Genomic DNA, 27,701 nt, shown 5'->3' with positions numbered 1-27,701 from the left:
TACAGTGCCTATCATGTGGTTGTGGTAGAGGAGGACGGCTCCAGACAGGTGAGGCGGAGGGAGTTGGGTCACATGGAGTGTTTCCCTGCTCCTTCCTCTCATGGGGAGAGTCCAGCGGGAGGAGGAGGGGCAAGTGGTGCCCCGCCTCATTACTACACTGCTGAACTCACACCCAGCAGCTTACCTGAGGCTACACCATTCACCGTAGGTGACAACCACACCTACAACGGCTACTGGAACCCACCTCTGGACCCTGGCAAGAACTATCTCATTTACTTCCAGGCCTCCAGTAACTTCAGAGGGGTGAGTGATTACATCTGCCTAATAAATACTCATATCTACTCCAAGTTAGTACAAGTTTCTTTGATAAAGCTTAAAAAGAGAAGCCAGTTGATTGGTTGGTTGGTTGATTGATTGATTCCAAACATACCAATTGCAGAACAATAGCTATCTAAAAAAGATTAAACCAAGCCTTGTCTAGCTCAGTGTATCTGTCATTTCCAGTCAGTTAGCTAAAACATGAAAAATAGTCTTTTTATTGATTGATTGATTGATTGTTTGAAAAAAATTCTTAACATGCCTTATTAAAATAATATAAAATTGGGCCAAGCAATAATCCAAGTTTTATATCCTGTTATGAAGAGAAGGTAGTGTCTTTTAAGAATATTACCAATGGAAAATAAATTGCTGACCACCCCATCAGGTAATTTGTATTTGCATTTGTATTAGCAAGTCAGGCTGCCCTCGACTAAATATTTTTCTGGACTAGTAGTCATTCATTTTAAACGATTAGTTGACTAATTAGTCGATTTATTCATAGAAATTTTAAATCATAATAATGAGCCTATAATTGCCTACATAGCCTACTAAGTGCTCAAGCGCATGCATAAAGCTTGCCACAGCACACCAGCAGAAGTAATGATTGTGAATGTGTCAAGGAACGTATTACTCTTATCTGTATGACCAAAAATGATGGGTTATTTTAAGAGCAAGTGACCGTCACCTCCAGCTGTCATGCAGAAAGCACGCTACTGTTCAGCTTCCACACTCCACACAAACACTTAAATAGCACACACTTTTTTAGGTTAATTTACATTAGATTGAGCGTCTATGTAAAGTTGCTACTACTTATATATTTTAGATGATAAGCCGTATTTGAGTGACTGATGAATGACAGGCAAGCGTTTGGATGTCATGCCCGATGTCCTGTATTACCACATAGACCAACTGCCATTTCCTGTGGATTTAATGTTTTCCTTTTTTCTTTTTTTCTTTTTTTCTGCAACTAAGCGACTAATAAAATTTTGGTCGAAATAAAATGTTTGATTCTTCGGGGGAAGAATCAAAGGCATATGCAGTCTAAAAAAAATTGGTGAACCCTTTGAAAGTCTATTTTTTCTGCATTGCTTGCCATTGATTGATTTCCAATCTAAGACACAATGACTTAGCTAATAGCACATCAACAGCTGTACTGAGATACTGAGTGATCATAGACAGGGCTGGAAAAGTAATTCAACCTCTGTGATGCATCTTCTCCAAAAGCTATTTCGAAACAAATAGGCACACGATCCCAATAGATTTCACAGGACTTTAAAACACATTACAGAGATTTAAAAAGCTGGAAAAAGCTATGAAAACATTGCTGAAGACCTGTGTTTTTTTGTGAATCCGCATTACAATACATTGTCTACAAATGTGGAACATTCTGGACTGATGCTACTCCCTCTTTGAGCAGCCATCCAAAGATCACTGTCAGATCACAGTGCACAACCCTGAAAGAACCCAAGAATAAGAGCAAAAAACCTTCAGAAATCTCTGCAAACATAATGAAATTAAATGAACAAACAAAACCACTGCTGTTTAAGCATGAGACATTTCTTACAGTTGCCCAAGACCACCTGGATGGTTCACAGAACTTATGGGAAAATGTTCTATGGACAGCTGAACATTGAGAAAAAGGGGAGAAAAAGCAACAATGAATTAAAAAAAAAAAAGTAACAATACATTTTACAGGAGAATGTGTCACAAGTTTAGAGAGTGATGCAACAAGAACATGACACAAAACACACAAGTAAATCAACTAAAAAACATATGTTCTTTGATGCTGTGACATAATTGAAAGAGCACTGTACTAACAAGAAAACCCAGAAATATTAATAGGCTGGAACAGATTTCTGGGGAGGGATGCTTAAAATTTGGTCAAAAGTCTTATGAGCAGTTACAGAAAACATTTGGTGGAGGTTGTGCTTTCACTGTATATGATTATTCAGTGTATTAAATTAAAATGTGAAAAGTACAAGTTCGTGTTACTAGTACTAGACCACATCTTAGAAGTAATCAATGCAGAAATACGGACAATTATAAAGGGTACATAAACGTTTTTTTTTTCTTTTGATTGTACACATGCTTGGAATCAGTTTAACTTCCCATTGACAACCTACAAAAAAAAAATAGCACACTAAAACAAGTTTTAAATCATTAAGTTAAAACCATGGAGTTCTGAAACTAAAATAATGTCTTGATGCCAGCTATGCAGCTTATACTTCAATAATAGTGAGAAACAGTTACATTCCAGTCATGAATAGATTGAAATGAATTTACAGAAGAGGCCCCGAAGCTGTAAAACACCTGGTTCATTCTCAGACTTCTTATGCATCATCACACATCAAGTTTTCCCAGACCTGTCGTGCCCATTGTTGGTGTTGCTTATGTGAAGGATTTAATATGACTGCCTTGATTTTATACCCCAGAGGCATCTTCTCTGCTCCTTGATGTGGATGCAGCAGCTTCATCCACCAGAGAATTGGCTTTGCTGACATCCTCCGGTTGTTTTGTTTGCATTGCCACACCAAGAAGATATCAGCTTCCCATGCATTCATTACAATAGCCCTGTGATGTCTATATCAATGTCTGTACATTCATCAGCTTGTTCAGGAGTGCAAACAGTGAACATTATCTGTTGATTTACAGGTGATGGAGTCTGTGACAGTGTGCTGACTCTTTGACAAGATCCATATGATCTGAATCGTATATGCGCCATCTCCACAATCTGTGGTAGAAAGACGTAGAAGTGATGTACGTTCATTTTGAGAGCTTTGAAAGTTGAATAGGTCATTGTCTTCTTTAGTGTGCTTTCAGAACAGGCCTTATTAAGGTCTATTCAGCTCTTGAACTCTTGGCAAGGCAGCATATAATATCCTCTTCAATTCATCAGTTCTTTGAGACTAGACTGATGGTTCTTTCCTGGTATTCTCATCAGATCATTTTCCATTTAATTTTCTCACTTAAGACATCAGCACAAGAACCCATCTCAGACATCCCACCTTTCTCAGAATTTCTCGAAGTCTCCTGCATATTGAAAGCAGCTCCCTGATGTGTGCAAATTATATAAAATATCCCAAAAACCAAACGAGCAAGATGGAAACCCTGTTGCCACCTGGTATTAAGATGTGTTTCATTGATCCGCTCATAAGCCATCAGCCAAAACATGCATTACTTTTCCATCTGGTAATAAGAAGTGCATCTCCTGTGACCACTTACATTTGAATATTAAGAAACTTCCTTTTTATTTTACATCACTTTAGAGGGAGCGCCAAGTGTGATGGAGAACTACTACTGAATTAATAACTTATGATGAGGAAGAAAAAGCAACTGAAAATGATAAGAAAGGCAGCTGCGGTTTTTGGTAATAATGTTTTAAACTAGCTGCTTGGCTGTTAAGGAGCTACTCTCTTCATATCTTACTATATGAAGAGGCCAAACTTAAACTTTTGCTTGAATTGAACATGCCTTGTATACAGTTGTATACTTTATATGATTCTACTCTTTTTCTGGCTTAGTGGTTTTCCCATTACTATCAGCATTACAAACTATTTTACAATGTTTTCTTCTGTTTTTGGATTACTGTGGTGTCCCTGGTTTACAGTTGGAGGTTAGCATATTGCTATTAACATCAGTTGTGAAGAATTCTATTTGATTGTATTGCTTTAAACACATGTACCAATATATTTCTTGTATGCCTAGTAATACCTTAATTAGCTGGTTCAGGTTTGTTTAATTAGGGTTAGAGCTAAATTCTGCAGGACAGTGGCCCACCAGGAAGAGGGTTGGACAATGCTGTATTATTGCCTGTAGGTCACTGGCCTACAACAAGTATGATCAAACTCTGTCCTGGAGGGCTGGTGTCCTGCAGAGTGTAGCTCCAACTTGCCTCAACACACCTGCCTGTAAGTTTCTAGCATGCCTAGTAAGAGCTTGATTAGCTGGTTCAGGTGTGTGGTTGGAGCTAAACTCTGCAGACCTCCAGGACCGAGTTTAGGCACCCCTTACCTACAACATAGGTCTTCAACCCCGTTCCTGGAGACATTCCTGCTAAGTTTAGTTCCAACCTTCTCCAGCAATTGAACACCTTGATTAGCTGATTCAAGTGTGTTTTTTAAAACACAGCTAAACTCTGCAGGACAGTGGGTCTCCAAGAACAAAGTTGAAGCCATCTCTGTCTAACATCTAAACATCAGACTTCAAACATCTGAAATATCCTGTCTGAGATAGGACAGGGATGTCCAATCCTGCTCCTGGAGAAGCACTTTCCTGCAAAGTTTACCCCCAACACACCTGGCTGAAAGTTTCCAGTGTAGTTTCCTGAAGACCACTGGCCTTGAATCTATTCAGAAGCGACAACAATGTGCTGAAGATGCACCTGACAAATGCTTGAACATCTGAAATGTCCTATCTGAGATAGGACACCCTTACCAAAAAGTAGTGTACTTCAAGTTTATTTTATTCAGTATAGTTAGATTGCTGTCTCCATGCCTAGACAATTAAGATCCAGCCCCCGACCCCAGATCCCGTCAGAAAATATCAGTTTGTCCAGTATCAGAACAACTCGTCAGCAGAGAGGTCTAATACCCAAACCCTGTTAATACCCAAACAGGAGGTCTTGTCTGGTACCCAAAATACCCAAAACACTATTAACAGTCTTCTATCAGCCAAGAAGTTGACTGAGGAAAAAGCCAATGAAAGTGAAGAGCAGAAGCAGGAAACGAAGTATGATGATAAAAAGGAGCAGAGTTTATTGAATAGTCTTAGTTGCGTACGTCTCAATGCTCAGACTTTGTCTCTAGAACACAAATCCAACAAGTATTGTTATACCAAACTGATTCACAACAACATCCCATAAACCTTGAGTTTCTATAAACATTTACTTGTATCTCTTATTCATGAAGACAAACAGCCCTTGAAGCTACACAGTCATAAGACTAAACAATAATGGAAAATATATAAAAAAACAAATATAATATAATATAAATGACTAATCAATTAATGAATCAATAAAATGAATATATGAATGACTATGATTATTATAAATGATTATATGATTAAATGGAATAATAAAATGATGAAATGATTAATGATTATAAATGAATGAAAAATAAATGAAGAATATATAAAAAGAAAGCAAAACAACACAAATGTATGGTTGCTTTGAGGCAAAACACAGTTTGCATTTGAGGATCATCAGATCCTTCAGTATACTTAAGTAAAGTTAAAGTTTTTTTTTTTTTTTTTTTTTTTTTTGTATACTTTATGTAGTAAGTATACAAATATCAGTGTATCATTGGGAATAAACTGGCCCACTTTCTAGTATATAAAAGTATACTTTTAAGTATACTTTATGTATAACAGAAGTAAACTTTGAGTACACAATTGAAATTGAAATGTACTGCAGCTATACTAAAAGTGAACTTATAGGTATATTGATAGTTTAATAAGTAAATACTTGGAGTAGCATTTTTAGTACACTTTGAATTATAGTCTCAGTAAACTACTAGTTTAGTAACTATTTCCCTGTCTAGGTATTAATTTCTATAATTTTTGTTATATGGATATCTGAACATAAAGAACAGGATATCTGTTTGTAAACAAAACAAAAAACAACAACAACAACAAAATAAACATTTTATTCTAGCCTCATGCATTCTTTTTTAAAATACTTGAATTTGGGTTAGTTTTATATATAAAAAAAAACAAAAAAAAAACAACATTTTTAACAAAAAGCTGAAAGAAGACTATGAAATGGATTCATTTTTGGTACTTTTTTATGTCTGATGGTCCTGTTAGATTACATGTGGAAGCCTCTGTTTCAGTTTCTTCTTCACTTGTGTTTTTTTTTTTTGTTTTTTTTTGTTTTGGGGTACAGGAGATGTGTACTAGTGCCCCCTACCATACAACAATGAAAACACAGATTCTAGGAGCACGAGTATACCTCATATATTTTGTCTTTTTCTAAGTATAAGTCAAGTACACTTAAATGTCATTTTAAGTATATTTCTGAGAAGTACATGAAGCACATTTCTGAGAAGTACATAAAAAGTAGACTACAAGTATACTTTCCTATTTTTAGTTTATAAGAAGTATACTAATAGCACACTTGAATAAACTTCTTTTTTCGTAAGGGCAGGGATGTCCAATCCTGCTCCTGGAGGGGGACTTTCCTTCAAGATTTACCTCCAACACACCTGAAGGTTTTTAGTGGTCCTGAAGATCTTGATTAGCTGGTGTTTAATTAGGGTTGGAGCTAATCTTTGTACAACAGTGGGTCTCCAGGAGCAAAGTTGAAGACCTCTGGCCTTGAATGTATTCAGAAGCAACAAAAATGTGCTGAAATCAAAAAAGATCCACCTGACAAATCCTGAGAAACTTTTGAGGTGTCTAGGACAACAATGTCAAATCCTGCTCCTGGAGGGGGAGTTTCCTGCAAGGTAACACAACTGTTTGAAAGTTTCTAGTGGCCCTGAAGACCCTGATTAGCTGGTGTGTTTAATTAGGGCAAGACCTAAACTCTACTGGAAGGTTGCCCTTCCTGGTCTACGGCTTCACTTGACATTAACATGCGATCACAGTGATCCGATCAATCAGATTGGATCATCAGTCAAACAGGACACGGTACATTTACACTTGGCAACATCAACTGACTGCTCTGTCTGGATAACTGATCAGATCTGTCTTTCCCGCACAACATTTAAATAAGTATGCAGAGGATGGCCCCAGTGAACAGTTGACCAGAAGTGATTGGGGTTCTTTGCCAGCTGTGGTGGGTAAAATGCACATTCTTTACAGAGAATAAATGGTTCTGCAACTTTCAGGTACTTTCTTCCGTCTTTCTTGTGACAGTTCGAGAGAGAGGGGGCAGAGTTTTGTGTGATGTCGACCTGAAATGCAGACGCAATGGCTGATCCGATCACAATGCATCCTCGACTACCTCTGGACCAGCACATGCTGATCGGATAAGATTCGCATTTACATTTGTCTTTTCAATGTGTATGTGGACAACATCCGGATACAGGTTGCATGCCAAGTGAGAGTGCAGCCTAAGACTTTACAAGTCCAGCAATATCAATTCTTGCATAAACTTGCCTAATGCACCACAACCAGTTCTTCATTTTCAGATAACTTTGATGTTGGGTGGAGAATTGGGAGATGGCAGACAAGGAAATATACAGTGATAAATTATGTATGCTTATACAATTAATGAGAATAAATATTTACCACTGTAGATACAATCTGCTTCTGTAACAACCTTGGAAAGCTATTTAAGGACATGATTCATTTGAGCACAACATAACATCCTATTTACTTCTATTAGGATGCCGCTTATTTAGTTGTTTGATGCATTGAGGTGATATGCAGAAACTGCGGTACATAAAAGTTCCACTGCAAGCGCAATAGAGAGAAGCATTTGATCATCACTTGTCATTTTAATGAGGCCTGTGGAGTTGTATTCTGTCTCCTTGTCACGGAAATGACTCTGTAGTGTCCCTGAAGTAAAAAAAGGGGAAGTTATAGATTCAGAGAACAAGACAAACACAGTTGGTTTGACTCATGTTGGCTGGCTGTCTCATCGTTACAAACAAAACAAAGGTACCATTGTATCCAATAATGGGATTATGTTGAGAATCCCCCCTCTAATGGGAAGTAATGAATACATAATAGGCCATAAACAGTAGCATCAACCACTCAACGCTGCCTGACACTCGCCGCTCAAAGTGAGTTCATTCTAGCACAAGATTCATTCAGGTTATTGTTTGTCTGACCCACACGCATTTCCATCTTAATCAGCCTAAATAAATCTTTTCAACATAAGTGATGCTGAATGCTCGGCTGTGCTGTTGCTTATTATTTTGACAATTATTTGTGATAATTAGGTGCAGGTTCGCTCTATTAGACTTGGACTGAATTTAAACAGTAATTACGCTGTCTAAAGTGGCTTACCGCAGCTCAGTAGGCATTGCGTTGGGTTTTAGAGTAGACAAATACATTTTAGAATAAAACAGAAATCATTAGTGCGCAAGGCAAGCTTCACTATTACTGTTGCTCCAAACCCGTAATCCTGCTAATAAGCTTTAAACTTCACTATATGTTTCATCCTGCATTGTTTGCACTGCAGACTTGAGAGGACCTCAAATCATGCGGCAACTTTTGCACTCCACTGACATTTTCTTCAGTGAATTATGAATGCAGAGGCTGTTCACTCCCATTCACATTCCCACGGACACATAAAAATCAATCACATTTGTGGGTGTGACAGATTTTCACTCTGAATATTGACCATATTGAATGGTGGGAAATTGCTGGGCATTACCATCCTTAACAGCCACTTGTAAAGCAGTGTTGAGCGTGACCTGCATATCATATCATATATCATCTGACAGCGATTAATTTCAGCGCTGCCCCTCAGTGGCCCACATCTCGACAGAGGACTGCCGAACACATGTTTTAATGACATGTTAAAATAGGGTGGTAAATATGTCACATCTGCCCCGGTGAAAGAGTGGAGAAAGCAACTCGTTGCTGATTTTCAATTTAAAAGGCAATTTACTGGCAGTTTGGGTGAGAAAGGTCTCGACTCCAATCTAGGTAGATGAATTTGCATAATTGCCACATAAAGCCACAATTTGCACCTGTAAATCTTAATTTGATAATATGTCTATGTAGCTCACCCTGTGTGTGTGTTTGTGAATGTGTGTATGAGAGAGATGCATAGGGCTGTATTGGACTCTTGGGCTCTGCCCCAAAACCTAATAAACTGCCTATGTAGACAGCATTTTAGGCAACATCATAGGCACATAGTTGCCCCAAGGGAATTAATAAAGCTTTAAACCTAAACTCAAACTCAAGTGATATTGCCAACTAGGTTACTGGCCTGGCATACCTAATACAGTGCTTTTAGTAGTTTTCACAGATCCATGTGAACAGGGATCATTTTGAAAACAGTATTGTCAAAAATGCAAATCCATTTTGTGGTACATTGTTGTTGTGTAAACATACCCTTATTTTATTTTATTTTATGTTACAGCCGGGTTAGTGGGGTAGTAAAATACCGTATTTACCCTTAAGGTACATGTTTTTTAGAGGTAAATAGGGCACAAAGTAGTCTGAAAGTGTTTCTTGTTGGGTGACACTTCAGTATCTCATCACAGTATCTCTCTGTGCATTCAAAATGCCATCAATAAAATGCACCGGTGTTCATTGTCCGTAACATATGCCTGCCCATACCATAACCCCACCGCCACCATGGGCCACTCGATCCACAACGTTGACATCAGCAAACCACTCACCCACACGACGCCATACACACTGTATGCCATCTGCCCTGATGTTGTCTAATCAGCATCTTGATATGCCACTCCTGTGAGGTGGATGGATTATCTTGGCATAGGAGAAGTGACTACTAACACAGTCACTAAAACAGATTTAGACAGATTTGTGAACAATATTTGAGAGAAATAGGCCTTTTGTGTACATAGAAAAAGTCTTAGATCTTTGAGTTTACTAATCCCAGTGGAGGAGGGGCGGGACTAATACCAACCAACCATCACACCATGCTTGTATTCTACATCCCTAAGGCTGTGTGTCCACTAAAGCGTTTTTTTCCCCTAAACTGGCCTTTTTTTTTTTTCAGTTGTTCTCAATGGGCTTTTGAATTTTTTTTTTCCAATTATTCTCAATGAGAGCATAGCGTTGAGTGTCTTTCTCGCGCTGAGCATTCGGGCGTTTTTTTTTTCTCAGTCCTGAGAATTTAAGAATGCTCAACTTTGAGTAAAATGCTGCGCTCATCACTGTCACTTTCTAGTCAGCCAACCAATTACAATAGAGGAGGGGCGGGACTAATACTGACCAACCATTACACCATGCTTGTATTCTACATCCCTAAGGCTGTGTGTCCACCAAAGTGTTTTTTCCCGAGGCTGGCGTTTTTTTTTTTGTTTTTTTTTCAGTTGTTCTCAATTGGCTGGCGTATTATTATTATTATTATTATTATTATTATTATTATTAATTAATTTATTTATTTATTTTTCAATTGTTCTCAATGGGCTGGCGTATTATTTATTTATTTATTTTAATTGTTCTTAATGGGAGCGTAGGGTTTTTGCAGAGAGGGCATTTTTTCTCAGTTCAGAGAGTTGAAGAATGTTCAACTTTGAGTAAAACACTGCGCTCATTACTGTCACTTTCTGGTCAGCCAGCCAGTCACTGTGGAGGAGGGGCAGGACTAATATCGACCAACCGCCACACCATGCTTGTATTACGACTGATGGAGAAATTAATATTGCTTGTCTCTGAGTATTTATATCTTGACCAGATGGAATTGCTAAACTATTGTTATGAAAAAATATCTTTGGAGAAACATTTCATTCACGATGTGTCTGCATAAAGCATATTTTTATATCATAGCAACCACCACGTCTCAACGAAACCCCCCCCAACCCCCCACCCCCCACCTCCCCCCCCCCCCCCCCCCCGCTGCGCTCTCAAACGCTCACAGCTGGGCGTTTTCAGCAGAGCACCTGGTGTTTTCAGCTGGCTAAAATGCTTTGGTTGTCATGCAGCCTAATCCTACCCAATACCTAAACTTAACAACTACCTTACTAACTATTAACAAGCAGCAAATTAGGAGTTTATTGAAGCAAAAGTTGTAGTTAATTGTTTTTTTAATAACAAGAAATGGACCGTAAAATAAAGTGTGATTGAAAAGCTGTTTGTATTTCACTGATTATGTAACGCATTTCACATATGCCACATATGATGTTTTATTTGTTTTGGATGCAGACTTAGGAGACAACATATGTAGACTGTAGACAGCATAAGAACTCACTACTTTTCGGACCGAGCCTTCATGTCCGACCGATGTTCTCATTCATTTGCTAGTAAATGACATCAAAGGCATTTCTATTTAATTCTGGCTGCCTGTGGGATCTCTGGTCAGATATTCACATAAATCACACATGCTATGCTCTCACCCTCAGATAGCCCTGATAACGTGTATCCATTCTCTGTTTTATCCTCAGGAGACGAGGATCAACTGCATTCGGATCGCTCGTAAAGGTAATTCATTCTTTATCTGCACTGTTTACACGCCTGAGGGCATGTCTCATTGACAGTGCATATACATCAACGCTAACCAAATGTCCCTGCTGCGGACTCACTCACACTCTGGCAAGAGATGAATGCGTATTTGTTACCATAATGTGGCACTTTCTCAAAACGCACATGGTGATGGTTGGGCACAATCCACCTAGTATTGTAATTCAAATATTACAAAATCATATCTCATTCAAGTTTGCATAGTGATCCAACATAGAAGCAGACTGACAAACAAAAAAAAACAGATAAAGCTAAAAAGGAAGTAGGAGGAAACAGACTGAAGAACACAGGCATTATTCCAAAAACTAGTGATCTGCCTACTCACACATTTTGAAGCAGAGGTGTCCAATCCTGTTCACTATTAGACCGTCATGCTGCCTCAGAAGCCTGTTTGAAATCAGTTTTAGGAGGAAGATTTAAACGCAAATGCTGCCTGGCAGTTCATTGGTTTATAGTGCAGCAAGGCAACACATCCGATGTGTATGCTTTTAGATGCAGCCATTGTTTGTGTAAGCCTATATCATAGAAACAAAGGAGTAGTGTCCACAGTAGACCAACACCAGCAGACGTCACAACACCCCAAATCATCACTGACTTCAGACACTTCACACTGGACTTCAAGCAGCTTGGATTCTGAGCCTCTCCAGTCTTCCCTCAGACTCTGGGATCATGATTTCAACATGAAATGCAAAATTTACTTTTATTGGAAAAAAGAAGACTTTGGACCACTTTGGACCACACAAAAAAACGTTAGAATTTTTTTTTTATGTTACATGTAATAAATCTAGAATTTAATCTAGAATATTTAAATCTAGAAATTAAGATTTGGCCAATGAGAAAGCTTAGAAAGAAACCTTGGTACCACTTTTTTTACGAAGCCTGTAGTTATAATGCATTATATATATATATATATATATATATTATATATTATATATATACTTACTTGTTTGTGGTTATAGATATTAAGAATAGTATGAATTATAACACACTAGGGGTGTAACGATACATGTATTCGTACCGAACCGTCACGGTGCATGAGGCCTTACGACGAATACAGGCAATTCACCACCAATCCAGAAGGGGGCGCAGTAATGCAACTCTGTTTGATAACCGCCGGCAGAAGAACAGCCAATGCCAGGAGTTGCGCACTTGAAAACAAAGACCACTAGACAGTGACCATGTGCTGATTTTGAACGTGTCTCTCACAGACAGAGGAGTATAACGTTACTTTAAAGGCTTGTGCACTCAACTGTCTGTGAAATAAAATATTATTTATTATGTAAATTATAGACTTTGTACTTCAGTTGCGTTCTAACGGTGACATAGTGAGGTGGGCGCGCTGATGTTTCGTTCACTGTTTTATTTTGATAAAGTACCAAAGCCTGGAACTGATTTGTTTTGTGTTTGTGTGGGCCAGTGCAATTACTTCAACTTTCCTCACACCAGCAAAATCAACTTCAACAAAAAAAAACAAACAGGATGTCGCTTTCTGCCATTTAAGTTTCCTTTCTGTCACAAAACTGAACTGAAACTCAGCAAATATAGGCTACGTTATGTGTCGCACCGTTTTTTTTCCCTTGTCTATCAGTTAACTAAATTAAATATATTTCAAGTATGTATTGCTTGTATGTATATATGTACTGCAGATTTTATAGCCTATATATGACATTAATTTGATATAATATTTAGTATTTTCACATGTAGGTGGATTTTTTATTTTTTTTTTAAACTTTGTACTACTGTCTGTTTAAAATAAATGAAAAGAAGATTTTTTTTTTCTGTTGTACCGAAATTGCATCGAACCATGACTCTCGAACCGAGGTATATACTGAACCATGCCATCTGTGTACCATTATACCCCTCTAACACACAATGAGCATAATATTATCCACTTAAGTTATAATGGATTATATAGACCAATTCAGAGTAGTTACGTCACTTGCAGCTGTGCACGCATAGTGGTTCCAGAAAAACATTGGTAATAAGTGGAGGTAATTGGGTAAAATCCATGGAATAATGGAACAAATATAAATATATATATATATATATATGATGTCAAAATTGGAATAGAATACTGTCGTCAAAGACACCATTTGAAGCTAAACACGTTTAAATGTACATACTATGGATGAAAACTGCTATGATTACTCATACTCAAGCATACATTTGATTTAAACAATAGGTCTACATAATATTCACATCTGCTGTTCATATGGGATGCATTGTATTAGCCCTACAGTTACAACATGAAATATTATTTAAATCTATTACTATTAACATTTTTACATGACATTTATTTATTTTATCTCACTATACTGACGTTTTTTTCTTGCAAATGCAAGTTTATATCTCCTAATTCGGATTTTATAACTCAATTTAACTCAAAAAATAGAGAGTTTGTCAATTTGGAGGGTAAAAAGCCAGAAGTGTGGGATATAAACTCATATTCTGAGCTGAGGGGAAAAGAGAGGACAAGTTGTTTTTCTAAATGTTTCTGTGAGATATAATCTCGGAATTGTGGGAATAAAGTCAAAATTTTGAAATATAAAATCAAATGTACCTTTTTTTTTATTATTATTCTTTTATGCTATGACTCATAGACTGCCACTTGAAAAACGTCATTATCTGCTACAAAAAGTCTAACGTCAATTTTGTTGAATAACTGCTTATCGTTGGGTGACAAGCGCTTGTAATATGCGGAGAACATTTTGAAAATTACGTCTAATCAATATAATCTATAATCTTTTTAAGTCTAACTATTTAGTACCGTATCCATGTAATTCTCTAGCTGTAAAGGCTATCTTTCCCGGCGTTTTCTGTGACCATGATGCACACGCATTCCGAATGTCTTTTATATGCCCCATAGTTTCGTATCTTTTATTGACGTCTTGTACTTAAGATATGCACAGTATCATACTGATACTGTGTCTTATAAGTAGTCTTTTATTGCTTAAAGTAAAGTGACAAAAACAAAGCCTTCATTTCAACATCCAAATCTTTATAATGTGGTCATAAGATTTATAAGTAATCTTTGTCTGCTTTAAGTAAAGTAACAAAAGTTAACATATATGTTGACATATGACATATGATATATGACACTTTTTTTTTTGCTTTTTTTTTTTTTTTTTTTGCTTTAAACATTTTTACCATAAATGGGTAAGTATTATTATTGTTGTGACAATTATTTATGGGATTATACAACATAGTATAAGGTTGTTTATGTATGCATTGCAATGCATTAAGAATACCCTTATAATGCATTTTAAATACAGGATTCAAAGAATGTGTTACTGAAACCTCATTTTGAGTAGGCTTTGCAAGTGTGCATATGATGCAGAAATGTTTTGTAGGAAGGGTTTGAAAGTATTTGAACTCTTACTGTTATGAGGAAATTAAAAAACAACAACAACAAAAAGTATAAAATGTCAAAATGCTACGGAGTAAAAATAAGATTCAAGCTTTTGTTCAAGGCTGTTGCTCTGCACTGTTAGCGGTTGAGTGAGTGGCTATTTCATGAAAGTAGTAATTACTTTATTATTTTCATAATTAGCTTGCAAGTTCATCTTTATAAAGCAATTAAAGAATTGAAGTACATGCTGCTGAAATATTGTGTGCTGCTACTCCTGAACATACTGTAATATCCTGCTGCAGCCCACCAGCAGAATGTCCCTTTATCCTCCTCGTTTTATCCGTCATATTCTATTATTTAGGTATTTATTTCATCAATGATATTGTAATTAATGTCCCTACAGCAGATGGCATAATGATGCACTTCCATCCTTGTGATTTTTCAAATGGCAATTTCTGCTTTTGGAAGCACCGCAGGGGCTTAAATTAATCGAGAGAGAGATTTCATGCTGTTCTCTGGAGCTGTTTGGAAATTGACTGCATTTACAGAGAGAGAAAATGGAGACGCAGAGACCCACAAAACCGGAGGAGCATGTTCAAAATGGCTGCCAGTTTCAGTTCGTGACTTTCTTGTTCAAGTTTGCGACCAGTAGGCGCAGCTGTCATCGATGGACTCTCAAGTGGTTGAATGCTTGGCTCGCTGAAAGGTTGCCAGATTCGCTTCTGTATATGCAGGCAGTTGCATCCCAAACTGAACAGAAAAAAAAAAAAAACTCTTGCTCTTGCCAAACCTGTTTGGAACGAGATGTGCGACTGCTCGGTTGTTTTTCAGAGTGGGCAAACTTTCGAAAATGTGTTAAATTTAAAACACTAGATCGTCGGCACTGCATGTTCTAGCCTGTTCCCATATCATTTTAGAGCCGAAATGATGTCGGTTTTGGCTAAAATCTGTGCTATTTTCAAGGAACAGGAAGCCCATATGGCATAATAATATTTGGGAAAGGAGACGAAATTGGCTGTCAAAAGTTGGTTTTCAAACTTCATCCAGTATATGCTCAGCTTTGGGAGCTGGACCTTTGATAATTTAACCAGAAATTGCCACCCATGCTTCGCTGACCTGACCCCAGTTTGCCAAAGACCCATTCTGCCCTCGCTCCAAGGGCACCCTGGGTTGAGGTTCTTCCCCCTGTGGCTCATTCGTGTGCTGCTTGATGCTGATAAACTGTTTCTTCATCTCCCTCCAACTGCTGTGATACCTTTAGCAGATTAACATACAGCCGTCATTGCCAGCATTACCTGGCCTCTGTTCTAATCTTCTAATGCTCATCTGCTGCTTGAGATAATGTGCTGAGCTGGAGTATTAGGGCTTTGACTGGGCAAATTATATCTCAATATTTTCAGCTTTTTGATGATATTTAAATACATCTGAATAACATTCATTTGCTTAGTGTGTGTGTGTGCGTGTATGTACGCAAAGCTGAATTTCAGCATCATTACTCCAGTCTTCCGTGTCACATGATCTTTCCAAAATCATTCTAATATGCTGAATTGCTGCTCAAGAAACTTTTCTTAATGTTGAACAAGTCTTATTATTAACATTTTTGTAAAAACTGTAATAAATACAAAATTCAAAAGAATTATATTTATTTGAACTAGATTTTTTTTACATTCACTGTCAATTTAGTAATTATTTACAGTGATAATTTATTTAAAAAAATAAATAAATACTTGACCCTAAACCTTTGAATGATAGTGTATCATGCAAAAGAAAATAATGTGTTAAATATTTTATATTTCAAACAGCCTAAATTGCTGCATTATGTTATTTATACAGTTACAGTTATAAAGACATTTGTCCTTCTCTTAGACTGTAAAATCCAACAGTTGTTCTAACAAACACTTTTTAGTTAACTTTATTTCGTGTCTTAAAGGGATAGTTCACCCAAAAATGAAAATTTGATGTTTATCTGCTTACCCCCAGGGTATCCAAGATGTAGGTGACTTTGTTTCTTCAGTAGAACACAAACGAAGATTTTTAACTCAAACCATTGCAGTCTGTCAGTCATATAATGGCAGTCAATGGCTCCCAAATCTTTGAGAGTAAAAAAAAGAACCATACACAAACACAACCAAATTAAGCCCTGCGACTTGTGATGATACACTGATGTCCTAAGACACGAAACGATCGGTTTGTGCAAGTAACTGAACAGTATTTATATCATTTTTTTTTTACCTCTGATTCACCGCTATGTCCTGCTGACCTGAGCGCATACACAGCATCTGGCGTGTGACGTGTACGCGATCTGGTGTAGTATACGCAAGCGCTGGAAGCGATCTGCGCTTATGGATGCTCTCCACTTCTGTTGGCATCTCATAACACGTACTACAAAAATGCCACCACTTTTGAAGAGATCTCTGTCTTCCTGAAGCTTGAAGACTTGCTGCTGCGGCTGCTTCCTCCATCTCTCTGACTTCTTGCTCTGAGTATTCTGGTTCAAATAAATACGGTTGGGCAAAAAAAAATTCACATTGTCTGATGATATATAAAAATTGTCTTCCATTGCGATGACCTGTACTTCTAAATATCTTTAGATCTTCACAGTGCCAGTGAACACGTTCGCAATCTCTGTGCACTGTGTAAACAATGAGTGACGTATAGATGCTTGCGTACACGTCACGTGCCAGATGCTGTGCATGCGCTCAGGACAGTAGGACATAGCGGTGAATTAGAGTTCTGTTCAGTTTCTCGCACAAACTGATCGTTTCATGTCTTAGGACATCAGTGTATCGTCACGAGTCGCAGGGTTTAATTTGGTTTTGTTTGTGTCTGTTTTACTCTCAAAGATTTGGTAGCCATTGACTGCCATTATATGACTGACAGACTGCAACGGTTTGAGTTAAAAATCTTTGTTCATGTTGTACTGAAGAAACAAAGTCACCTACATCTTGGATGCCCTGGGGGTAAACAGGTAAACATCAAATTTTCATTTTTGGGTGAACTATCCCTTTAACTTAATTGTAAAAATGTAGTAATCTGTACTATTCACATACTCCTTAGTTCCTCAGAAAACCCAATTTAAGATTTATTGATTGGTTTGAGTGCCATTTTGTCAAGGAAAAAAAAAAAACGTTTCTGAGTCGGGACGATTCTGCAGTTATCTTTCTGTAGTTGTAGCTCTCTATAGTTGCATTCACTCACTTCCCAATGTCATGTTAATTTTTGAACTGTCAATACAACTGAAAAAAAAATTGAGAGAACATCACATAAGATGACTTCACAAATTTAAGTTGATTTTCCTAAAATGGGTTTGTTTGAACTCGCCATTATAGTGATTAGTGTTCCCTTTGGTTGGGCACTTGGAACTTCATTTATATTATTATAATTCACTTCCTATTGATGCAGCGATGCAGCATGAAACATGTAATTTGATTTAAAGTGAAGGGAAGTAATGAATAGGTTGCTTTTAAAAGGTAATCTAACCTTATTAACTAGTCTATTTTTCATGTCAATGATTGGTCTTTTACAATTTTATTGTTAACATTTGTCATAAACACCTTGTGAAGATTTTAACTGGGTTAAAATAATCCTTCAGTGTTTGTGACAATAGCTTGCAATTGACCATGCATGAGTCACACACACACTTCAACATACAGCATGCAAAACACAACAACAATGAAATTTTACTTATTTTTATTCATTGTAACAGTAACTACTTTATTTGATCTTTTTGTTGAGCTACTACTGACACAAAATAGTAAAACAAAGCAATTGCTTAATTTTTTTCATGGCGCAATGCACTCTCTGAGTTATTAATTCTGAGTAGCTATACTAAGTCAAGAGTAAATCTTAAGTTGTAAACTACTTATACTAACTAAGCATTCGTCAGTGCGAATTACTATTCCTATTTCACTTTTTTTAAGGTAATCAGTTTACATGCTTTTTTTTTAAGTAAGCCTAACTAATAAAATTTTACAGTGCACTTTCATTCATGCGCTGTTTGTCTTTCTCCTCTCAGAGGCCTGTAAGGACCATAAGCGCGCTCTGGAGGTGTCCCAGCATGCCGAAGACATGGGGTTGATCCTGGGGGCCTGTGCCGGGGGGGCTGGTTGTTCTCATCCTCCTGCTGGGAGCCATCGTGGTTATTGTCAAGAAAGGGTGAGCATGTGTGCACTCAGATTCAATTAAAATCAAATCCAATTCTAGATGTTCTTCCCAGCATCACATTACAGCAGCAGCAGCAGCAGTGGCCAGAAACAGTAATAAAGCAGAGCACGAAGTGCTTTAACACAGCATCAAAGGTTTAACTGATTCAATTAGAGCTGGCTCCCAACTCACAGCTGAAATATTGCTCAGACATGACAAATTCTAACTGATTCTTCTGTTATGCTTTGGATAGACCAAGAACAGGTACAATCAGTACCTCAGAACTGCATTGCTCACTGCTATTAGATGACTCCCTAGAATACTTCAACATGATTGGTCAATTGATGCATTCTGCAGCTGCGTAATAAACACTATAATGTACAGTCAGCCAGTCATTACTGCAAAATAATGGCCTTCAGTTTCATACAAATAGCCTCCACAGTGTGCTAGGGTTTACTTTGCTGTAATGACTGGCTGAATGTGTGGAAATGTGTTTTTCCTGGGCTGTAATTTAATGACTCATGTTGAATGTGAAGTACAGAGACTGGATGATTTACTCTTTGAGACAAGATAATAAGTGTTTTCACACATAAAGGTAATGCTCATGTGTGAAAAGGGGGTGTTTTTTTTTTTTTTTTTAAGGCTGGTAAATCATCACCAGCTAAAGGAGTTAAAACAAACAAACACACTAAAAATAAACAGGGCTTCATTTATAATGTAAGTGAACTATTTGTTTTTCCCCAGAAACAGCCATAATTTAGATCATGATGGTAAAACTATAATCAAATTTATTTTTTTTCAAACCTCCATTTTACTCGTTTATCATTAGTCATCTGTGTGAGATTAGAAAGTTCTTGAAGATTTGTGTTCTGGAAGTTACAGTAAGTTTTCCTACAACATAAGGATTTTTTTATCTTCAAGACTCTTTTATCTTCAAGACATCGATAAAATTTAAAATATCAAGCACATGCAAGATCAAAGGTGCAGTCACATTAGCCACACTGCTCTGCAAAATTCATCGACAAATACAAAAACAAACAAACAAAAGCAAACAAAAACAGCTTGTTTTTGAAGTGACTTGTGTGAGTGGTGCATCAGTACACTATTCATAATATTGTGTCTTTAAGACATTGTAATGTATAACAAAAATAATTTGAGCCAGCAACTGAGTTCTAAAGGAGCCAACACAATTATTTCATATCATTAACTAATATGAGACTCAAAAATAGTAAACAATCTTCAGTTCAGTTTCAGATAAATTGTGACTGCTGACTGTAGTATATCACCAGTAAATAGTTCAAGAGAGTTGTACTGAAGCCAAATAGTGAAACCCATTGGGAACCAATGTGCTTTCATACGTGTCATAAACTGGCATAAAGCTAAAGACAGATGATTATCTCAGGATCTTTGAATAATTACCCTAGTAAAAAAAAAAAAAAAATATATATATATATATATATATATATATATATATACTAAAATGTATTTAAAAGACATGTATGTCATGCTAAGTATACTACAAATACATTTACATATGATGTACTTAATACAAATATCCTTCAGTTGTACTTGTAGTATATTAAAGTGGTATATGTAAAGTCTGCTAAATTGGAACAACTAATTTTGTTCTCAGCTAAAGTCCAGCTAAAGATATACTTAAGTATATTGGATTGTGCAAAAGTGGAACTATTGAAAGTATACTTTGAGTACACTGTAAATAATATCGGTCTTTAAATACAAAATATTTAAAGATCATACAATCCTCATCAACAGTGACATTAAAACATATTTTAGGCTTAATATTAAGAAATGTGCATTGTGCACAAGTAGTACTCGAGATGAAGTTTAATTATAATTTGTATATCAGTAAATCTCGAGCAATATGTCAGTAAATATGTTAATAGACTTGAACTATACTTAGTTTAAAATAAATGCATTTCAAATCTATTACATTTTTACTAGGGAAACATGGTAACCTGTCTGCAGTTGAAATACTGGCAAAGTACATTGGATCGATTTCCAGAGCATTCACATGCATTTAAAACTTGTGAAGCTTGAATTCATTGTTAGTTGCTTTGGATAAAAGTATTTGCCAAATGCATAAATGTACAAGTACTAGAAGCCAGGCTAACCTACATGTTTTTCTCTTTTTTCATGCACTCTAGAAGGGACATCTATTCGTACCCTTACTACCCGTAAGTCATTCCCTCATCAGGTTCCATTCTTTTCTCATCAGCCACTGTTGTTTAGCTTTGATTTGTTGAGGACTCTTGAAATTTATCTTTTTTTTTTTTTTTACCTTCCTCTCTATTCCTGTCTTACTTTCTTTGTCTCTTTCCTGTGAATATCTCTCTTGTATATCTCTGTTTTTTGTTTGTTTTTTTTTTTTGTTTTTTGTTTCTTTGTTTCTTTGTTTTTTATATAGTGCTGTTATAAAGCAATGCATGTGTGATCAATGAAGTTATGTTGCTAGAGAGATGTGTTATTGCTTTTCTACATTTTCACCTTCAAAAAAAAAAGGATAAAAACAAATCCTCTAGACTTGCATTGGAAAAGCAACCAGATAATCATGACATTTGACCAGTTAGCAACCACCCTAGGCATGAGAACATGCTACACACACCATATAGCACTGACCTGGCTAAGACCCACCTACATTTTCTTTACATTTAAAGCTGTAGTTCCTGTTACTGCTGATGGCATCTATCTCATAATCCTCTTCGCTTACCACTCGCTTACCACTTCGCTCCATACCACCCACTTTTATGTATTTTCTCTTTTTGTCTCATTTACAGTCCTTGTAGTCTCTCTTCATCTCTTGTCTTTCATGCACTGCAGCAGGAAAAAGGTGAACATAAATAAGGCGGTGATGACGTATCGTCAGGAGAAGACGCGTAAGCTGGGCTCATTGGACTGCAGTACGACAGAGCACAGTACACTGCAACAGGATGACCGCACCGCGAACACCTTCATGGACTCGCATAACTGCACTGCTAGAAGTGAGTACAAACACACACACACAGCAGAAAGAGTTGCAAATCTTGAATTAAACTTTAATCTTCAGAGGATGGGGTAGGTCGTATATTTTGCACTTGAAAGGTACAGGTGCACAATCCACACAAATACCAAACGCCCCCCTTTGACCAGACCAATATGAGATTCTCCTAGCCTCAGGGCAGTATCAGACCATAAAATCCAATCACTGTAACCTGGTTTTCCACCGTTGTCAGATTTCCTCTAAAAACCTCTACCTCCCCCAGTTCCAACTGCCTTTTATGTGTCATTTCCCCACACTCGTAAACAGTTTGTTCACCAGTGTTTTTTTTTTTAATTCTATAAAAAAGACAAATTGTTTCAATTGCAAATGTTTTGATATTCACATGCTTATTGTTTTTGTTTGGACTGCAACAACACACACACACACGCAAAAAAATGGACAAAATTATTGGCACCTTGTCAAAATTGTAAGAAATAATTGCTTTTCAAGCATGTGATGCTCCTGTAATTTGTATTTAGACACACCTGTGGCAAGTAACAGGTGTGGGCAGTATAGTAATCACACTTGCAACCAGTTAAAATGGAGAAAAGTTGACTCAACCTTAGTGTGTTGTGTCACACTGAGCATGGAGAAAAGAAAGACGTGTAAAGGGTTGTCTGGATTTGAGAGAAAAAAATGTGGAAAAACATGGACAATCTCAAGGCTACAGGTCCATCTCCAGAGATCTTAATGTTCCTTTGTCGACTGTGCGCAATATCATCAAGAAGTTTACAGCCCATGGCACTGTAGCTAACCTTCCTGGACCTGGACGGAAGAGCAAAATTAATGAAAAATTACAGCAAAGGATTGTTCGAATGGTGGATAAAGAACCCTGATTATCTTACAAACAAATTCAAGCTGATCTGCAGACACAGAGTACAACAGTGTCAGCTCACACTATCCGTCGCCATCTGAATGAAAAGGCAAGCTATGGTAGGAGACCCAGGAGGACACCACTGCTGACACAAAGACATAAATAAGCAAGACTGGAGTTTGCTAAAACTTATGGGACAAAACCACAAATCTTTCTGGGAGAACGTACTGCGGACAGATGAGACAAAAGTAGAGCTTTTTGGTAAAGGACATCATGGTACTGTTTACAGAAAAAGAAATAAGGCCTTCAAAGAAAAGGACACAGTCCCTGCAGTCGAACATGGTGGAGGTGTTGCTTTGCTGCTTCTGGCACTGGATGCCTCGACTGTGTGAGCGATATCATGAAATCTGATGACTGCCAAATAATTTTTGGGCGCACCGTAGTGGTCAGTGTCAGAAAGCTGCGTCTCCACCAGAGGTCATGGGTCTTCCAGCAGGACAATGACCCGAAACACACTTGGAAAAGCACTCAGAAATGGTTACAAACAAAGCGCTGGAGAGTTCCAGCAATGAGTCCAGATCTGAATCCTATAGAACACCTGTGGAGAGATCTCAAAACAGCAGTTGGGAGAAGGCATCCTTCAAATCTGAATGACCTGGAGGAGTTTGCAAAAGAAGAGTGGTCCAAAATTCCAGTAGAGAGGTGTAAGAAACTCGTTCTTGGTTACAGGAAGCGATTGATTTCAGTTATTTTTTCCAAAGGGGGTGCTACCAGATATTAAGTTAAGGGTGCCAACAATTTTGCCCAATGCAAACAAAACTATAAAAATAAACGTGAGTACCAAAACATTTGCAACTGCAACAATTTTCTGAGAGAAGGGTTGCATTTTCTGACAGGACTGCAAGGGTGCCATGACTGTATTTTTACAAACACTCTCTCTGCCTCCTTACACTTCTTTAGACAATCATTTTGAGTGTGACTTATTGGCCAACAAAGAGACACAAACACAAAATAAACAATGTTAAAGATATGTTTAATGGCATTATTATTTGTATTATTATCTGTGCATGCTATGATAATGATATTATTATGATATAATCCTTTTAGCCACAATTAACGTAGTGAAATTCTGATATTGTTACAGTTAAAAATTGATGCAGTATTTTCAAATACTAAGACAAATTGTACAGTGGGTAAGTAGCACCCAAGTGCACACACAAACACACACACACGCACACACATAAATATGTAATGCTTGTATTGGACACCAGGTGAATAAGTGAACGATGTTGAGATGTTTACAGTGCACACTTTACACTGTTTATCTCCATTAGTCACTGTTTGCGTGTGCATCACTATAATCTATCTCCACATATTAAAGATCATCCCTCTGGTCTCTGAGTCTTGAGTAAGTGTCCTTATTGTCCCCTGGAACAGATGAGTGTTGTTGTGTGCTGACTCTCTGCCTGTCTCCAGATGTCTGTGCTTATATCATGTGCTTCGCTTTGCACTCCATTTGATTTATGGAGTGATTGCCATTGTGCAAATGTTCTGTGTAGTGGAAGCAACAGAGTATATTAGTGCCCACTAAACATTTGTAAAAATAAATAAAAAAAAAAAAAAAAAAAAAAAAAAGGGTTTTTGGCCATGAACCAAATCAAATTAATATAAGGTAAATCACAACATTTTTAAAACGTTTGTTTGATGCAAAAAGTATTGCAAATAACAATGAAAATAAAATATGTAAATATCTACAAATATTTAAGTGTTTAGGGAGTGTAGTGGGACATTATTTGAGGTGCTTCAGGGAGAGGGTGTTCCCCACAGAGCTCTTTTGGCACAGTTTATTCATTGTGACTATTTGATTTGTGGAATTCTCTGTACAGCATCATGGGTAATGTAGTCACCATGAAAACAACAACAACAACAACAAAAGTGGCGCATATAGCATTGATTAACCACCTCTGAGCTCGCTGTAGTTTTGTCTTCAGTGGTTGTCAAGTTATTGTTTATTTTCCTCTGGGGAAAAAAAGAAAACAAAAAAACTTACTAGTATTGTACCAAATGTAATTGTGTGGTACAATCTTTAACAACCTCAATATCATGCATAACAGAGTCTCATCCAACGAGACACTGTTTTTACCTGTAACCTAAAAAAAAGAGACAATGTCGCAACTACTTTGATAAACCACTTTAAACGATTCAGTAAAAATGTACCTTGTTGCATTTGTCGCAGCAGGCAAAAAAAGGATCCAAAGTATATCCAAACCTGCACCTGTAAACAGTTTACTTGTAGCTCAGTGGATGAATAATATGAGTAACATTATTTACCTCAAAAAAAAAATAAAAATAAAATAATAATAATAATAATAATTTTTAGATATTCATGTTTTGTAAGAACCTTCAAGTAGTTTCTTTTTCCCGCTTTCCAAGAGCACATCACTATCTCTCCCTCACTTAGCAATTAAAAACTTGGGATTGCAAACCCCTATTTCAAACCTTTTTCCAAACGTGCTTAACAGATGAATTCAATATTGATACATTTGCAAATGATGCATTGCTAGTTCTAACTTTGCATTTACATATCAATTAACTCTTATTAGAGCATTAGTAGACTGTTAAGTTGTGGTTAGTAGAATAAGTTGACTTGTGCTTGCAAAGTACTTAAGGCCAGTTTTACTAACAGTTGCGCCAGTGCAAACCGTCTTTTGGCATTCAAATTGTACTGTCGGGTTTTACTAAAGATATGCAGTGATGATTATTTTTAGGACTTTCCCTTTCAAACGCAACATTTATGAAAGGAGAGTATTCAAATGAATCATGCAACGCGTTTTACTAACGTTTGCGCTCGTCAGATTACTGGCATTTGCGCCATTATGTAATACCAATGAAGCATGTCTTAAACTATTTTGCGCTTGAAATGGCTGCAATTATTGTTACTAGGAGAAGGCACTGCAGAGAACAGAGAGCATGTGGCAGAAGAGAGAGGTTTTTTTTCTACATGATTTATTTGGAATGCTAGAAGAACACATTATCAGAACATATTGCTTGCCAAGGCATGTCATTTTTAATTTGCTTCAGGAAATAAAAGGTGACTTGGAACCCTCAACTACTGTAGGAGTTGTGTAGTACCAGGGGACGAATTCACGAAACATTCTTAAAAAGAAATTTCTTAACTTTTTCTTAAACATTTTCTTCTTATTTTCTAACTTAAGAAAAAAAGTTACGAATATTTTGTATTCTCAAAAATTTTTCTTAAGAATATTCTTATCTTTTTTCTTAAGATTGTTGTTAAGACAAAACTTAAGAAGAATTCAAATTCTTGAAAATAATCTTCTTATAAATCTTCTTATAAATAAGAAGAAAATGGCAGTTAAGAAAAAAAAAATCTTAAGAATGTTTCGTGAATCCGGCCCCAGACTTGTCTTAAATCCCAAATAATAAGAATGATTTGATGTATTTATTGGGTTATATTAAATTAATTGTTATATTTAAGCATTAAAACACTACTAGCTACATATAATACATAGGCGGCCTATTAATAGGGAGGTGCACAAATTTTCTATGACTGATAATGTAATCAATGTTTGCTAATCAGCCATGATTAGCCTATGTATAACACTACTTTTTGCTGACTTCAAAATGCAGTAAAAGTGTTCGGAAGCATTCATTTGGATGAGGGCGCATAAACAGCACAAATATGAATGAAACAGATCGCTGCAGCTTGAGACAGGGAGGCTCTTTAAAAATAACTGTTTAAAAACACAGCACATTAATAATGTGAAGCCAAGCGCCAGTCAAGCTGGTCACAGCAAAAATAGTATGTACACTTATTCTGATTATTAGGGTAGCCTAATCTGCAGGAAATGCAAAAAGACGATCCTTTTAAGTGAGAGTTTATCAGTGTGTGTTGCCGTCCTCAGCCATGTATTCACTGAGATAAAGACTGTTATTTTCTTCTTAAGAAAAAAAAAAATCTGATGTTTTTAAGAACATATTTGAGAACTTATTGAGAATTTTTCAAGAATTGCACTTAAAGGAGAAGTCCACTTCCAAAACAAAGATTTACATATAATGTACTCACCTCCTTATCATCCATAATGTTCATGCCCTTTAAGTCAGTAGAATGTGTGTGTTGTTCATCAAAATAAAATGTTAATAGGTATTAAGTCTACTGATACGCTAACTGCAAGTTGACATGTAGTTACACTTCAGACACTGTCTAAAGAGGGCTATCAAAATAAAGTATTATCTTGAAATGCTTCTCTGATCAGTGTATGGTTATCTCCATAACCAGACAAGAATTTATCAGTATTATTTTACTGGGACACAGTAGTGTTTCTCTGGAGCTCCTGCCCCAGTAAAAGAATCTGGCAACACCCCTACATGGAAGACAGATGGTTCAAAGATGAATCTGCGCAGGCCATCTTCATCAAGTTGGACCAGCACAGCTTGTCTGCTTCTTACAACACCTTTCTAACATTTCTACCTCTGCAGTTTTACCTCAATTCACACTCGCGCGGGCACGGCGATTCACAGTATCGGGAAGACAAACTCCCCCGGCCGTTACGATTCACACCTTCAGTGAAGTGACTCCCGCTGCAATTTACAAGTTACCTTTAAGTGCACTGTAGCTTCTTCCCTTTGCGCCATGGTCTGTTTGTGTTTATCTTTCTCTCTCTTTTCTTCCTCTCGCTCCTCAGATGAACAGCGCAGCACAGTCAATGAGTCCAGCAGCCTGCTGGGTGGTTCTCCCAGAAGGCACTGCAGGAGGAAGAGTTCTCCGTACCACACAGGGCAGCTCCACCCGGCTGTGAGAGTGGCAGACCTGCTCCAGCACATCAACCAGATGAAGACAGGAGAGGGCTACGGCTTCAAGCAGGAGTACGAGGTGAGAGCCAATCGAGGTTATAAAGGTTTGACAAGCAATTCTG

The 27,701-nt window shown here is 37.1% G+C and overlaps 1 protein-coding gene across 1 annotated transcript in view; it reads left to right on the top strand.

Annotated features, from left to right (window-relative positions):
• Nucleotides 1–27,701, top strand: part of ptprua (protein tyrosine phosphatase receptor type Ua) — a 304,775-nt gene that overhangs the window by 226,948 nt on the left and 50,126 nt on the right. The window contains 7 exon segments of the mRNA XM_051137296.1: nt 6–303; nt 11,349–11,385; nt 18,789–18,868; nt 18,870–18,928; nt 21,082–21,111; nt 21,755–21,915; nt 27,471–27,658. Of these exon segments, the coding sequence (XP_050993253.1) occupies nt 6–303; nt 11,349–11,385; nt 18,789–18,868; nt 18,870–18,928; nt 21,082–21,111; nt 21,755–21,915; nt 27,471–27,658 (853 nt within the window).

This window comes from Labeo rohita, chromosome 19 (genome assembly GCF_022985175.1).
Source record: "Labeo rohita strain BAU-BD-2019 chromosome 19, IGBB_LRoh.1.0, whole genome shotgun sequence".
Lineage (NCBI taxonomy): Eukaryota > Metazoa > Chordata > Actinopteri > Cypriniformes > Cyprinidae > Labeo > Labeo rohita.
The sequence above is the reverse complement of the archived record's forward strand: the minus strand, read 5'-3'. Positions and strand labels throughout refer to the sequence as shown.